Here is a 17,171-nt window from a genome sequence, read left to right on the forward strand (position 1 = left end):
CCCTTCCCCTGGGAGGTGAAGTGCCAGATGTTCATCAAACTCCACTGATGGAAGAAATCAAGGAAGCACCATTTCTGTCTCTGAGAAATCAGAGAGGTGAGCTTACCTCAGGGAGAGTTCGGGGACCTTCCTTTGTCCAGCTCCTAGGAAGGTCCTTGGACTGGTTCTCCACAGGGTCTAGGAGAACAGAGAGGAGCTGTCAGGACATTGGCTGCGCTACTCAGGAATGACTTGGGGAGTTAAGTCTGCTGGATGTAGATGCGGGGCCAGAGGGAATGGACGTGAAGGGTGACCAAGCAAGGCCTGACTTGCCAGTGGGCCAACAGTGGTGGACGCAGTACACAGTGCTGTACACAGAACGCAATGGTGTACACAGAAACACAGAGGAGGGGAGCAGGATGGAAAAGGGAAATGGGGCCTTGGCTTTCTAACGGAGGGGATGTCATCAGTGGGAACTCTCAGCGTCTGTCTGGGAAACACTCAAGGCACCCTGGGTTTCAGGGCGCAGTCTTCTGAGCCTTCCTGCCCACTGTGAAGCCAAGCCAGCTTGCCACTTCTTCAGCTGGTCATGGGGCCTGTTCAGCTGTCTCCCCTGCACCTCTGCTGTGTGACCCTATCGCTCCTCTGTCGTGCCTTGGAGTAGTGCGTTTTTCGGTGATGGAATCTAAGTACTGGGGACGGGTTGTATTTGTTAGTACGTGTCCGTTCAGTGACACTGAACACAGATGTTCAGTGACATCTGTGATGCTTTGTAGACCGCACTGCCATCTACGGGGAGAACGTTGCCATCCTATCTCATGGCACCTCTGTACCTGTGACGACATGACTGGCCCTCCCCGTTTCCTCCCTGCACCGTCCCTTCCACTTTCTGGGTCTACGCATGTCCCTACTGGAGTGTCCTCAAAGCCTGGGATCGTGTCATGTACCTCTTTCCTTGTGTGCTTGCTTTCAAAATGCGTGTTAAGTTTCCAGGTTCCATCTGTTTCGTCAAATATTGGAAACCTTAGTTTCTTCTTACGCCTGAATTGCACTCTATGATGTGTATGGATGCCACTGAATGTGTTCTTTCCTCCCGTGATGGATTTGGGGGCAGTGCCTCTCTGGGGCTATTGGGAACCCAGCTGTGTGAGACATTAGTGCGCAGATTTCTGTCTGTTTCCAGAATGAGAAGACGTCACCGAATGCATTGGCCCCATTTGTAGAACGGTAACCACGTGGAATGTACTGGGTACTTGAGTTCCCCAAATGTGGCTAGGTCGTTTTGTTCCATTGAAGATACGTAGCACACCCATGTAAGATGTGGCTAATGGGCGGAAGTGAAGGGGGGACATCGTGAAACCTCCTGTCGTATTGTGTTCCATTTTTCTGTTCAGCGTGCCTGACAAAAAACATAGTCTCTTCCTTCCTACACATCTAAGAACCATGTTTCCTGGGGAGACCTATAGGGACCTGTGTGTTCCAGAAAGACCTAAGATCCATCCCTTCAGCTAGTAGACACTTTTTTCCTGTGCCCCTTGGATCCAGTTTGAATGAGGATCTCATTGTGACTTGTGGACTTAAAAGGGGACGGGCGGACGGGAAATGGCTACCAGTGAAATCAGAGGACAATGTGTCTCAGCAGTTTTAAAAGCTTCGGTTATGTCTGTGCTACTGAATGACAGAATGCGTCTCTAATCAACGTAATGAGTCAATCCCCAAGGTACCTTCCTCGGGGTCCTCAATGGTGTAGACCTCATTGTGGAGCGAGAACCGGACTCTCTTCTTGTGGTGGTGTCGTGGAGGGGGCGGCGTGGGTGGGGGCGTCTCCACATCCTCGAGGAGACACTCCCCACAGATTTCTGGGAGACGCACAGAAATAGAGAACAGTGTCGGCACCTTGTCGTCAGGAGCCCACAGGGGGATTGGAAGTCCTTTCCTTCTAGTCCATCCGTCTCCTGCCCCTACTCGCCAGCTGCCCAGCAGGCATTCCTCCCTCCAGGTGGGACTTAGGAAGGGGTCACCATGTGCTGTGCTCTGAATTCCGCCCCCTCCCACACCCACAGGTTCCGTGGGCAACGGCTTGTATAGAGCAGAGACAGGACAGAAAAGCACGCAACAGAGTGCCGTGAGCACGCGTGATGGCCTCGGTCACATCCACTGAGCAGCCACACCTACCCGAGAGTGTTCCCCAGAACCCTCTGTGCCCTGTTTCCCTGCCCTCTGGCCTAGACGTTAGTGTGCCACCACGGTGTCCCAAGTGATTGAGTCCAGGGAGTGCCTGGGACCTAGGGGAGGACTGGATGCTTCCCAGCCACTCGGCAGGTGTTGAGGAATGGACGGCCTAGGGACTCAGCTAGATAGCTGGCTGTGGGTAAAGCCACAGTGGAGGACAGTGGAGGGCCCTAAAATATAGGGTGCCGAAGGGACTGTCCAGAGTTGCCACCCTGATGAAGGATGGATCTGGGACAGGAAAGTCGTCGTTTCCCTGTGGCCGGAGATCCCCGAGCCCCTGACACCAACCCACGGCCCCTGCTAAAAGGTCCTGAAGCCCTGAACCAAGAGCTGCCCTCACAGTCTCAAATCCCTCTGTGCCAGTGTTTCTGTAGGGGAGAGCGAGGGCCACGAGACCAGCCTCAGTCCTCACTCACCTCTGTGTTTGGGGCCCTGACATCAACTAAGTGGTGGTTTCTGCCCAGTGGGGCCCTAGTGAAGGACCAGGAATGGGTAGCTTGAGCCACGTTCCCTCACCTCTCTGCAAGGTCAGCCCAGTCGCCCAAGGCCGTCCTGAAGGCCAGTTGAAGCCCAGGCTCCTGGGGTTCTGCTTGGCTCCCTAGCTGATTCAAACTCCCAACAGTCGCATAGGACCTGGCCAAGAACTCGCTTGCCTTGAGCTCGCCAGTCCCGAGGAGCAGTCGATGGTACAAACGGACATGTAGGTGGCCATGTGGGCTGGGAGGGGTTCGTTTCAGGAAGGAGACGGATGATGCTGAGTGGCCCGCTCTTGCCGTGCGGACTGCTCTGAGGAGGCTGGATGGAGTGAGGCTACCCTGGCTGGTGTGAGTCCCTCCCCGCTCTCTCATTCTTCGCCAGCATCCCCTGTCTACTCTGAGGTCTCTTGATCCCCTCTGGAGACTGTAGGTTTAGCAGACAGTCTCCTGTCTCCCTCCCTAGGCCGGGCCTGGAGAACCCAGCCCAGCAGTACCTTTGAGAGCAGCAGACAGTCCACTGTGCAGCTGCCGTGTGTTCTGTCCACCCACCCGGTGGCACAGCCCGTTCCCGTGCACTCCCAGGCACCAAGCAGACGGCCCGGGAAACCCTGCACATCAAGCCATGAGACCACCCCGCTATCCTCCAGTGTCTCTCCTTCTAAAAACAGCTGCATTTCGACCTCTGACCTTTCCTCTCCGATTTTGTCATGTCCATCGGGAAGAGGAGACCAGCAATTCATTCCCCTCAAATGTGGTGCCTGGGTCGCACCAAGATTCTCCTGATCCAGGGACAGCAGTGTGGCGTGTGACCTGTGTGTTGTCCCTGTAGGACTGTGTCCGAAATGGGCATTCAGAAAGAGTACGGTTTTCTGAACATCAAAGCGCTTTAAGGAAGGCAGCTTCCCCACGAAATCCGAATGAAATCACCCAGACAAACGCACAAACACAGGCATCCAACCGGGAGGGGGAATCAGAGGGTGGAGAGGAAAAGCCAAAGAGAAGAAGCCGATCTCTGTGAAAGGGAGGCAGCCAGCTCCAGAGAAGAGAATTGAGAAAATCGATAGGCACATACCTATACAACAGCAGTTAAGGTTCCCCATCGTGGGGACTGTTAGTCCTGTTCACCCAACCGCCAGGGGCTCGGCTCACAGAGTGACAGTTGAAATGGAACATTGGATGCGTGTCATCAGGTCACCGTGGCGATGGCTCATGACAGAACTCTGAGGGTGTCATGGAGGAAGGGGGTGGGGGAAGGGTCGATGGATGATGGGCAATTAAGGCACTTGTTGTGGTCAGCTCTGAGTGGTGGAGAGAAGTGATGAGTCCCTGAGTTGTACTGCAGAATGCAATACTGCGCTGTACGTTAACTACCTGCATTTTTGGACATTAGAAAAAGGATACTCCTGAGGGCACCTAGGAGACTGAAATGTTCATTTTCCTATCTGCTACTCTGGAAAACTCCTATTTATACGAGATTGTTTCACAAAGTCTCTCCAGGAGTTCTTGGGTGGCTCAGTGGGTTAAGTATTGGCCATCGGCTCAGGTCCTGCTCTTGGAGTCCGGGATCAATCCTAGCATCAGGCTCCCTGCTCATATGGCTCATATGTATAGACGAGAATGAGTTAGGAGTAGGTTAACTAAGTTTCTTAGGCATTAATGCTCCAATCAAGGTGTTGCTTGGGACTCCTTATCTAAGGCTTGGTTGGGTTCCCATCTGTACATATGTGGCAGAATTTATTTCTGGACAGCCGTAGGAGTCACAGTAGCTTGTTTCTTCTTTGAGGTCAGAAGAAGGGTCTCTGATATCTTACATTCCTTAAAAGACTCACATGTGGGACGCCTGGGTGGCTCAGTTGGTTAAGTGTCTGCCTTTGGCTCAGGTCATAATCCCGGGGTCCTGAGATCAAGTCCCATGTTGGGCTCCTTGCCCCTCACCCTGCTCGTGTGCTCATGCGCTCTCTCTCTCTCTCTCTCTCTCTCAAATAAATAAATAAAATATTTAAGATAAATTAATAAAAGACTCACACGATTAGGTCAGGCCCACCCAAGTAAATCTTCCTTTTAGACCAAAGTCAACTGATTAAAGGATCTCATTTATACTTGCAAAATCTGTTTTGCCGTAGAATGTATCACAATCACAGGGACTTAAGTCTCTTCCATTTAAGAGGAGTTTATGTCACGTTGTTGGATCCATTGGAGGTCATCATCTTAGATTCTGCCTATATAATTAGTGTGAGTTTATCCATTCTGTTTTCCAAGGTAGTTTTGGTTATTCTTGGCCATTCAAGTTTCTATGTAAGTCTGAGAGTAAAGTTATCAGTTTCCACAAAAATATCTGCTAAGATTTTAATTCTGATTGTCTTGAATCTATAGGCCAATTTGTGGAGAAATGAGATATTTTTGTAATATTAAGTTGTCCAAGCCATGAATATAGTGTATTCATTTACTTAGGTATTCTTTGTTCTTTGTTTTCTCAATAATACCTTATACATTTCTGGAAAATAGTCTTGTTTTTCCTAGTAACCAATTTTTAGTGTATGACATGAACATTGATTAGCTGTTTGTTTTGATAACCTGGGAATGATATGTCTCTGTTTCTTCTTGCTATATTTCCCACAGTGGTCATTTTATAAATGGGTGGTATAAAAGCTATGAACTGTATAAGACCGTCAGTTCAGTTATGGGAAGAAAATACTTGGGTATCTCCCTAGATTTATTGTAATCCATAAAAAAAAGAATGAAGAAATCTAGTATACAGCAAAATGTATATACACACTAATGTGCTGTAATTAGGTAACACGATAAATACAGCTACATTGGCAATCGTTACAGTATATAAGCCTATCAGAGTTATACAATGTAACATGCCAAATATATTCATCTGAAAAAATAAAGGTGACTTAGGAAAAATAAATAATGGAATTTAATATATTAATTGACATTGTAAGTTTACTGTTTAAAAAAAGGGTTTCCTTAAAAAAGAAAAGAAAGAAAGAAAAGGGTTTCCTAGATGGAACAGTAACCAAACATTTTGGGCACCCCGTCCTGCAGGAGTTATGTTCAGAATTATTAAATAGCATTTTCCCTGAAGACGACTGTAGCTCTTTATGTGAACATAGTCCCAGCAGTCCTTTCCTGTGTGTTCACTGACTCCTTTAACTACATTTTAAAAAGATTTTTATTCCTTTGACAGAGAGAGAGAACACATACACACAGGGGGAGAGCGAAAAGCAGACTCCCCACTGAGCAGGGAGCCTGACAAGGGGCTCGATCCCAGGACCCTGAAATCATGACTGGAGCCAAAGGCAAACAGTTAACTCCATATTTTAGAAGTGTGCATGGTTATGCTCTTGGCCCAGGTTCATAAATGATACTCTGTTATCAGTGAAATTTACCCTAATAGCAGGAATAGAACTTTTCTCCCCTCTGTAATCTCACTCTACTTTGCACCTGTTTTACTGTAGTAGGATTTCATGCTACATGGCAATTGGATGCTTCATGCTTGTGTCTGTCAGATTATATGCTCCTTGAGAACAGTGACATGGTTTTATTGGTTTTCAGATTCTCAAGGTAGCAGAGTTCTTTATGGCATGTAGGCACATGATGGGACGCCGGTAACTTATCACACTGGTGAGGAAAGTCTGCCGTGCTTTCTCCTCCAACCAAGTACAAAGGTAGGCACGCCAGAACACATTTTCTAATTGTGAATAGTGAACTCCGTAACAGTTCTTCGACAGCTTTTCCATGTCTTCCCATTGTGATTACTTAAATTTGAACACAAATGTGCTGTTTCAGGGATCCTTATCATTTGGGGATGTGACTGTGGGCTTTACCCAGGAGGAGTGGCAGCATCTGGACCCTGCTCAGAGGACCCTGTACAGGGAGGTGATGCTGGAAAACTATAGCCACCTTGTCTCAGTGGGTAAGGATTGTTTCCCATGCAGACTCCTAGTATGCACTTTCATTCTTGGTTTGACACCTGTAGAAGCTTTGTTGAGTTTAATGATATTTAAGTTTGAGATTTCAAGTATTAAGCAGAAGGATTGTTGAATCACTGTAAAGAATGAAGTGTTGTAATTGGCCCCTGAAGCTTCGTCTTCTGTCTTCTTCAAGGGCCCTGAAGCCCTTGAACTTTGCTGAATTCCCATGTTATTTCCCAATTACAGGGTGTTGCATCCCTAAACCAGAAGTGATCCTGAAGTTGGAGCAAGGAGAGCAGCCATGGATGCTAGAGGAAGAGTCCCCAAGTCAGAGCTACCCAGGTGAGATAGTATTTATTAAACAGATGGACACTAGGTGACATGGTGTGAATTGTTTTTATTCTCAGGTACTTGCTTATATGTTCATTTTCACATTTAACAAATACTGAGTACCTGCTGTGCCTCACTCAAGTTTTAGGTGCTGAAACACATGATCAAACTGAATTTGTTCTTGACCTCATGGAGCTTACATTCTGATAGGGAAAGAAAAGAAATAAAAACACATACACATACTATACACATAATATGTCATAACATACATAATACGTACACACATACACATACTATATACATAGTATGTCAACAAAATTGCAAGGAAGTTGTAAATTGAAATAATGAAATATAATACTTGAGAAAAGGAAGGCATTCAGGAAGGCATTTGGATGATATCAGCTTGAATGAAATGATTATAAAATGCACAGGTTTACATGGGAATAAGCATTTGGTTGTATGAGCAGAGGTGATATAGGGAAGACACCAGGTTGGAGATACTTACTAGGAAATTATCAACTTATGGTAGTATTTACAGTTTTTATAAAATTAGTATTTGAAGCTAAGGGATCATGTAACCACCTCTCCTCAGAAGGTAGAATGAACAAATTTGAGAGGTCTGAATGATAGCTGTCCCCTGGGACACTAATGTTTAGAAGTCATGAAAATGAGAGGACTCAGCGAAGAAGAGAGAAGGAACAGTCGGGAGATAAGGTGGAAACAGAGCATGGTGTCCTGTAGCTGAGTTAAGATGGTTTTCAAAGGCAAAATGAACTTCTTGAAGAAAAATGTATCAAGTCAGCGTTTTCTGCCTTTGTCTGCAAATCATCCAGAAGCACTAAGGGAAGTGAGTAAGACAAGCCTCATTCTATGACACTAGTGGATATCTGAAATCCCAAATCAGTGCAAGTGTACCTGCAGCAGAGCTGATGATGGATCAAGGAACCTGTGTGTTTTAGCAGGTGAGTAGAAAACAAAAGCATTTCTGATGCGCATGGGGTCTGGCAGTGCGCTTTTCATGAACAGAGCACATCCACACCTAAACTCCATGAACAACGGTGCTATGAACTAGATAGCTGAGCTCCCTTGGAGACAGTTTCGTTCTGCAAAGGAGACGTACTGAAGTGTAGAAGCACAAACCACACTTTTCAGCAGCCCTGTTTCCATGATGGTGCAAGAGAGACTGTACACGAGGGAAAACCACCTCATAGACACTAAATGTGCAGAAATAATCTTACATGCCATCTTAGCGGGTACTCCTCTGACATAGAATTTGATGCAAAAACTTACTTGGCAACGGTTGATCGGGATTTGCAGACCTTCTACAAAAGTGAGGGAAGCAAGGGGGACGGTAAGGCTGGTTAGGAGGAGGGGAAGGCTCAGGGGGGTGATTACCTCGTTGACTGTAGCTTTGTAATTAGCACATCTGATTGCTCAGACTAGCAGGATATGTTCCGAGTCTCAGTGTGAACCGCTGTGTGCCAGAGCAGCTGGTCAGAAAGGTGGAAGGGGAAAGGATGTTCTCTTTTGTCTTGTTCCTCTCTCTCAGATGAAACTGTTCTGTAGAGCTTTAACTACCTTTCTTTCCTGGATTGCATCAGACAGTTGGCCTAGGCAGATGCTGGGGAAGTCGGAGCCTCCATGGGCCCAGTTCGGCCTCTGGGCTTGTTTCTGTGAAATGAGCCCAACACTTGGTTTTCCTCAATTTGGAGCTGCAGCAGTGCCAGCCCCAGTGAACTGGCTCTGTGATGAGCAAGAGAGCAAGCTGTTCTGGAGGCTACTCCAACGAGGAAGGAAGGCACATCCTGGTTGATCTGTAAACTGAGACCAACACATGTGCTGACCACTTGTTCATAATGAGTTACCCCTCTAGCCTAAGTGATGACTCTGTTTTGTCTCTCAAGTAAACCTTTTGCAGTTTGGTCTTCCTTGAAAAGCTCTCATCCTTTTAGCCCAAGTAATGGAAAAGGAACCAGCACAAATGCATGCAAAACGATTATAAGAAAAAAGGGGTGAAAAGTATTGGGAAGAAAGCTAGTTGGTGATAGAATTGTCATCTGATCAAAGTAGTCCTAAAGTAGGTAAATTATGTGACCAAATATTAAATCCTGAGTTTCCAAAGGGTGTACTAATTGGATTAATTATCTCTGTGATACAGGTATTTAAGAAGGATATTAATAAGGGAATAGCAAACACATGGCAAGGTGTCAAACTGAGAAAGGAGAACAGAAAATATAATTACAGTAAAGAAAGCAAATTGGAAGAACCCCAAGGATGAATACATACTGGCAAAAATCTGTTCAGGGCCTGCCCGGGTGGCTCAGTCATTAAGTGTCTGCCTTCGGCTCACGTCATGATACCAGGGTCCTGGGATGATCATCGCTAGCTTCATTTTAATGCTCTTATTTGGAGCAAGTTCTTAGGTGAACTACCATCTTGCTAATTTTTTAAATTGAAATACTTCTTTTTATGAGATGACTACAGATTCCAGTGCACTTTTAAGAAACGATATATGCAAGTCCTGAGAACAGTTCACCCAGTTTTCACTAATGGTAACATTTTGCAAAACTGTTGTATAAATATCATATCCAGAAAAATATATATATATCATATCCAGGATATTGACATTGATAAAATTTTGGGGCCTAAGAAAGATCTCTCCAGTTTTTCTTCTCTTCATTTGTTTGCATACATTTAGTACAGTACAACTTTGTCACTTGTGTAGGTTTTGCGTATCTGCCCCATAGTCAAAATACTCTATAGTTCCATTATCATAAGGACCTCTACTGTTGGCCCTTTTATAACCACAGCCTCTTCACTCCTGTGCGCTCTGCCACTGTCAGTTCAAATGTTACATAGATTTGTATGTATGTCATTTTGGGATTAGTTTCTTTCCCTCGACATAACACATTGAATATTCATCTAAGTTATTGTATCAATGGTTCATTCCTTTTAGTTGTCCATTAGTGTTCCATTTTATTTATTTATTACAGAGTTTATTTTTAAGAGTCATGTATTAAAACAGAGAGATAATTTTAACCTTATTAGCTAAATGATGTCTTGAGCAAATGTATTAATTCGTGTACTTAGAACAAAAGTATTGAGGAAGAAACAAACTCTTCTCTTTTTTAAACAAAATTACTTGTTAGAGTAACATTTTTAAAATGAGATAAAATTCTTTCAATAAGCATAAGGAAATTTTGATCTAGGTATGCTATATACCTTTTTGGTACTAATGAAAATGAAGTAATGGTAAAAATACTTTGTAAATGTGTGCATCTATGTTTTTTGAAAACTGAAGAAGCATTCTGACATCTGGATAGTTTTCCTGGGCTATTTGTAGGAAATTTATGGAAAATAAGAATCAGCACACCAAAAAGTCTGATGCATTTTCGCATATCTAGTTTCTGTTCACTATGATCAGGATTATAGATAATACTGTAAAATAGACTCAGGTGCTGGTTATTAAGGCTATTTGGATTCTTTTTAATACTGAAAAGGTCACACAGATTGTGATTACTGTGTAGTGTCCAAGAACTAAGGTTTGCCATCTGTTACTCAAATACAGGAAAAAGTTAAGATAATCTAGTGATATGAGTGGTTTTGACATTTCTGTTTTTTGGAATCATCTATTAATTACAGTCTTTAAAGACTAATACCAAATTTTAAGCTTTTGCAAAAATAAAGCTTAGAGGTTATGCCAGTGTTTATATTTTTTTTTATAAAATGTGAAGATATTGGTTGAGAACTAAAGCTTATGTAATGGAAGTCTGGCTTTTAGTCATTTAGTTTTACAAGATTATTTGGATATTTAAGTGGGAACACCATGTTTTTATCTTGTGATATTAAGTTATATGAGATTTTGATAGTTTTTAGCTGTAATTTTCCTAAAAGTTGATATATAGGAATTCATTATTATGGAACTTCATCAGGGAACTGATTTAATATGTATTCCTTAAATATTTGCTTTAAATATTTTTCAGGTCCTCTGCTTTCTTGTACAACTCAGTTCTTGTCTTTCTGCTGTGAAGTGATTTTTCCCATTTAAAATTTTGCTTTTTCAAGCTACAATATATAAGTTGTTTCTGTAACATAATTCCTTTTCACACCCTCCCTCCCCCACCCCAAGAACTGGTGTTGCCAGGTTGGATAGATGTCTTTAAAATTGAATATTGGGGGACGCCTGGGTGGCTGAGTTGGTTGGACAGCTGCCTTTGGTTCGGGTCATGATCCCAGCGTCCTGGGATCGAGTCCCACATCAGGCTCCTTGCTCGGCAGGGAGCCTGCTTCTCCCTCTGCCTCTGCCTGCCACTCTGTCTGCCTGTGCTCGCTCGCGCTCCCTCTCTCTCTCTCTGATAAATAAATAAAATCTTTAAAAAAAATTAAAAAAAATTGAATATTGGGCTTAATAGGGTCTGATTAGTTTTAATCTACTTTATTTATTGATATTTTTACTGAGAAGTTTGTTATGCCAAATGATTAATATGATCAGGCATACTATTTCAGTGTAGATAGGATCTAACTTTGTGTTTAGGGCCTCTATTTTTTGTGTAAGAATCATCTTGCCAATTTAAAACTCATGTCTGATGAAAGTAGATTATTTGACAAGCATCACTTTATAGAATTTGTTTGGGTCTGAGTGGTAGGTCATGAAGAGAATGGTGCCCTTTTGGATAAACAGATAATATGTGTGTAAATTCTGTCTCTTATATTAAGTGAGGGAGCATGTATGTAGGTGAGATTTTTATCCAAATATTCAGTCTTTACCTGTTTTGTTTGCCTAATAGTATTTAAAGGGTGTGAGGTGTTATGAGCTCCTTTCCCTTGTTTTCATTTCCGTCCCTCCCGTCTAACTGTTGGTATTTGTTTTTCTGTATGTTGACCTTTTAATGTTTTTCAACAGTTTTTTGGTTGACAGAGTTATCTCCCTTTTTATCTTTCATGTTTCAGCTTAATAATTTTCGAGGTTTTTCTGTATATTCTCCTTTGCATATGAAGATTCCACAACTAATTGATTAGTAATTGTGCTTTTTTCCCCCAATGTGATAATTGGATTTATACTAAAATGATACTTGCTTTAGGAACAAGCATTTATGGGTAGCTGACTAAAACTAAAAGTACTGCCTTTTCAAACCAAGCAATGTAGACTTGCTCTCATATTTTTTAGTATATTTAAATCTGCATATTACTAAAATTTAAAATATGAATTTTGGCTAGTATTTTAGTATATGTAATTTCAGAGTTTTTTTTTTATGATCCACTTATTCAAGTGATTATAAAGTTGATATAATGATAAAAATATCCTCAAGTGAGAATATAAATCATGTTTTTCAGTATTAGAACCAAGGCAGTTTTCATAAAATCAGTAATATGATTCTTATTAATGTAGTAATAAATGCCAATATCTGTGCCTTAATATTTTAAAGTAGACCTGTATTTCTAGTTTATATTAGTATAAACCCTTCCAGGATTAAAATACAGCAGTTAGGCAAAACTATTTTTGCCACATGGGGGAAAAAAAAAAAGCAAGTCATTTCTAGATGATGTCCTGGCTTAGATATAAAATAAAGAGATTTGGGTCTGTTATATTAAAGCCAAATATAAAATGAAGCAGCCTAGCACACACTTGTTTGGAGCTTTCTTCCATTAAAATGGTTCAAATTAGCAGTGGTTTCATTGAAAGGTAAATTTGATAGAAGTAAATTTAGAAATTTTACAGTTTTAGCTTAATTAGTAGGAAACTGAAACCCCACTTGCTGGCGATACGTTTTGTATTGAGCTTTTTTCCTTCGTATTATGTATGTGTAGTAGTTTCGAACATTAGGAAATTTGTGCACGGCTGCATCTAAAAGATCAATAGAGTTGGAAATGTTGGAATCTGTTGTGTTTTTTTTTTTTAATGTAGTTTACTAGTATTGAGTAAATTTGCACTAAATATTATTAGGCCTTTGTTCTCAAACTATTGATACATCCCTTATCATCTTTTTTGTCTTACCTGTTGGAATGTCTTTCTTTCTGTGAAAGTTAGTGACCTTAAATAGCAGCCCAAACCTAGTGTTTTAGATAGTTATCTCTGGTAAATTAAAGGATGAAAAGCATGGCTTTTATAATGAAATGAACTACAGAAGTACCATAAACCTAACACTGAATATAAAGATTAGAGTGTAAAAGATACACTTTTATGTACTTTACAATAATGCTGGATTGATGTCATAATTTTAAGTTTTTTAGTTTTTCATATACTTTATTATGATTTTGCTGTAGGAAATTAGGTTAGCATTTGGCTTATAGTTCAGGTATATAATGCTGACAAGTATATCTAATGCATATTGGACTGATGATCTTTCTGAAAGTTGTTCTGTAAGTTAAAACCATATTTTATTTGATTTGTCATTGGTAGTCAATCTTGGATGTTTGTTAGTGGGAGCAGAACCATGGCAGGGAGGGGGCGGGGTTTACGTGTGTGTATTTTAACAGCAGCAGAGTTCTGAAACAGGAAATCTGCCTTATCATATTCATCCAGAGAGCTAGGAAGGAGGTAATTGTTTCTTATGCTCATTAAAACCAGTTAGTTGGGCAACTTAAATTTTAGAGGTTCACAGATGTAGGTTTGAACAGTTGTAGATACATTATTTCATAACAGCTCTGAAGAAAAATTGATTAAATTTATTGAGAGGAATAATCCCTTAGCTAATACACACAAAAATTGTACTTTGGGTTTTGGAGCATTGCTAGCATTATCAGTGACTTGATTAGATATTTTTCTGTGGTTCTGGTTTGCTTACATTTAAATAAAGTTCAGAGGGCCTTGATTGTTCCTTTAAAAAGTATTTGTTTAAAACTGTAATCTTCAATTTAAACAATAGAAGAAGTTGATTCTGTGTCAGGTATTTGTCACTGGAAATTATCATTCCCTCTTTGTTAATGTGTTTATGCTCATAATTACATTCTTAGGTATTCACAGCTTAATTTTTATCTGTCAGTGGGTATTTGTCATTTTTAAAGCTATATAGGTAGCATTTCATTGGGCTAAATATCAGGCATTGCTTACTGTGCTGTGTTAGGATTATTTCCAATTTTTCCCTTTAAAAACAGCATATTGTGACTATCTTTGCATAGTTTACATTGTTTTCTTAGTGCACATTGTTAGAGTGGGGTTTCTGGAATAAAAGGTAAAACAGTTTCATAGTTCTTTGTTACAGATTGCAGATTTTGTGCCAAATGAACCAATTTATGGTATTGCTACTAAGTAGAAGAATTACTAGCAATTCTTGATGTTACCTTTGAAGAATGTGGTATTTTCCTTCAGAAAGTAAGATCTAAGCCTGGCTCAGTTGGTAGAGCATGGGACCCTTAAACTCCGGTTTGTGAGTTCAAGCCCTGTGCTGGGCATGGAGCCTGCTTAAAACAAACGAAACTACAACAGCAACAAAAAGAACTCCACATAGTGACATCTAAACTTCTTTTCAAAGCAAAAATGTGTATAAACTCTTCAGTCAAGGCAAGTTGGTATAATGTAACAATTTTAGAGGAAGTTGTGAGGTCCTAATTGTTTGGAGGAATAGAAAGCTCCAGTAGAGCTCATAAATTACTTGGCAGTCAGTTTTCCTTTCTGGTTTGCCATTGTGGGCAGCTAATTTAGAAGTGTTAAAAGGAACCTAAAATTTATGTTAAAGTGGATTTAAGTGAATATATTGGAATTCTTTTCTTTTATAATTTGTTTATAAAAACATCATATTGAGTTGCCTTGTAATGAGACATTGAAACTAAAATTAAATAACAGGATATTTCTAGTCCATGCAACCTCAAATCATAACAGCTACTTATTACAATTCTAATAGCCCTTTACAGTTTATAGTTTTAAAGATATTTCCAGATACCGCATTTGATCCTTGAAACAACCAATAAAGAAATTACATTAGGTGTTAGGATCATCATTTTGCAGACAAAAGAAACAAAAATATTTGAGGCCCAGAGACTTAGTAACTTACCTGCAGTCATAGGCTTTTAAGTTGCAAAGCTGAGAATGGAACTTTGGTCTTCTATTTATTAAATGACACTATGCACAATGAATCATGGAACACTACATCAAAAACTAATGGTTTACTGTATGGTGACTAACATAACATAATAAAAATAAATAAACAAACGACATTATGCATGAAGTATTTTAATGCAGGCTTGGCACCTTGGGAATATTTAAACAAATGTTCCTGTGTCCTGTGCTGTTTCTGACCACTATGCTTTATTCTTAAAAATCCCCAATTTTTTTGGACCAATATTTTTAATATTTTTGTAGTTTTCTGTATTTTTTTGAGAAATATTTTTAGTATTTCTGTAGTTTAGGCTTTGGTGCTTACGCACCCTTTTCACTTTATAAAATCAGATTTTAGGCAGCATTAATTTGCTCTGCACAGGAATATTTATATGCTTTATATGTTAGGACAAATTGTTCTCAAATAATGCAATTAGCACTTTATCAACTGGAAAAATCAGCATTTCCTTTTTCTGCTTTCCTACCAATATGAATCTTCAATTTAGAAACCAGATACAAACATTTTACACATTTAATAGAGAAAAAGAATACCTAGTGAGAAATAAAAAAATCTTGCATTAAATGAGACTCCCGTATAAGTCTATGAGTGGCAGTTGTTTAAAGCATAATTTGATTAGTGAAGTTGCTAATATGGATATAACTGTGACATACATGGAAACTCTTTGTTAATTTTAAACTTGTTAAAATTTGTTAGAAAAAAAATGCAGTCCTGATGTAGATTATGAATCAGTGGCTGAATTTTTTTCCCCTCACCTGATCCTTAAGCATCTGTTGGTCGATAGCCCTGACAGAAAGCAGGGGAAAAGCTCCAGAAATTCCTGGAAAATAGAATTAAATGGTGCAGTCTTGGTATTTACTAACTAGCTTTCGATTCTTCTTGTCTCTTCTTGTTAGTCTGACTTTATTCCTTCATTCCTGCTGCCGATTCAGCTCAACGTCAGTTCCTCTTGTGAGCTAGGCAACTTCAGGTTTGCTCTTACTGCTTTTTGATCACTACCTCTGTAATCCACATGTCACTTTCTATTTGCCATCTGCGTTCCATGTATGTTACCGCTTCCAGTTAACTAGAATTTTTAAAATAACTTATATGTGATCTGTGGAAGTAATTTTTCTTAAAATAATTGTGGCAGACAAAAAGATGTTACTGGTTTGAATACTAGTACTGTATACTGGTATTTTAGTTTATAACTTGTTTGGGGATAAGTATATCTATATATTATGTTGAGTAGTACTACAAAGAAACTTCAGAAGTGCTTTATTTTTAATAATTGTACTTAAAATAAGACTGTCTATATTCAGGGACACATAAAATAAGGCTTACGGAGCTATTTTTGGTTATTCTCTATTTGAAAATTCTAGTTAAATTTGTAGTGCAAATGACATTAATTTGGGTACAAGTAAAATTTTGAGACAAGGTCAATATGAAATCTCAGCTCACATGTTTTTTTCTAAAGGCATTTTGTTAATTTGGTGTAACTTAGAATATCCTTTTAGTGTTTTAAGTCAGGATTGGATGTTAAGAACAACCAGTAAAAATTGAGTTAGCTCATATACTAGCTGCATCATTTTATAGTGTGTCAGTTCTGTTATTGGTGAAATTGACTTCTGTGGACAGGCTTTAGAACTTAATTATCATTTATTATTTTCTTTCTTGCAGTCAGCATTCTATGTTTGAGAGGGGATTGTTGCAGCACTTGAATCAAGACTCTCCAACATGATATATATGATTATCAAAACTCATCAATGAATCACTTAAGATCTTGTATTTTATTGTATGTAAATTATACCTGAATTAAAACAAAACAAACTGAGCATGTTTGCTTAGAGGTGGGGTGAAAGGTCATGTACTGAACGTCGTATGTCTGTGTCTGCAGACCTGCCATAGCAATGGTAGCTGTCCCTCTGAGGCCCGACAGAAATTCCTTCTACCTCTCTGCTTACTTCATGTAGCCACTGATAACAAGGGGAAAGCAGTCTTTTGTTTTGTTCCCTTTGTTAAATTTGGGAATATTTTACATTTGTTCTGAAGTTAAATACTTAAAAGGCAAATTGCTATAGTCAAGATTTCAAAGAGTTAAGGTTTCTATTAGACTTTGATGCTCTTAAGAAGGATTAGGTTATTCAGTAAAGAGTGTCATTGGAAAAAAAATATATCCAAATCGTTACAGTAAGCCCTAA

The 17,171-nt window shown here is 40.2% G+C and overlaps 1 protein-coding gene across 1 annotated transcript in view; it reads left to right on the plus strand.

Annotated features, from left to right (window-relative positions):
* Window positions 1-3,913: 3,913 nt before the first annotated feature.
* LOC131829020 (phosphatidylinositol 3,4,5-trisphosphate 3-phosphatase and dual-specificity protein phosphatase PTEN-like) overlaps window positions 3,914-17,171 on the plus strand; it is an 86,175-nt gene continuing 72,917 nt past the window's right edge. Inside the window, 4 exon segments of the mRNA XM_059170353.1 lie at window positions 3,914-4,045; window positions 6,249-6,361; window positions 6,483-6,609; window positions 6,854-6,949. Coding sequence (XP_059026336.1) covers window positions 6,576-6,609; window positions 6,854-6,949 — 130 coding nt within the window. The 5' untranslated portion in view covers window positions 3,914-4,045; window positions 6,249-6,361; window positions 6,483-6,575.

Source organism: Mustela lutreola, chromosome 4, assembly GCF_030435805.1.
Source record: "Mustela lutreola isolate mMusLut2 chromosome 4, mMusLut2.pri, whole genome shotgun sequence".
Lineage (NCBI taxonomy): Eukaryota > Metazoa > Chordata > Mammalia > Carnivora > Mustelidae > Mustela > Mustela lutreola.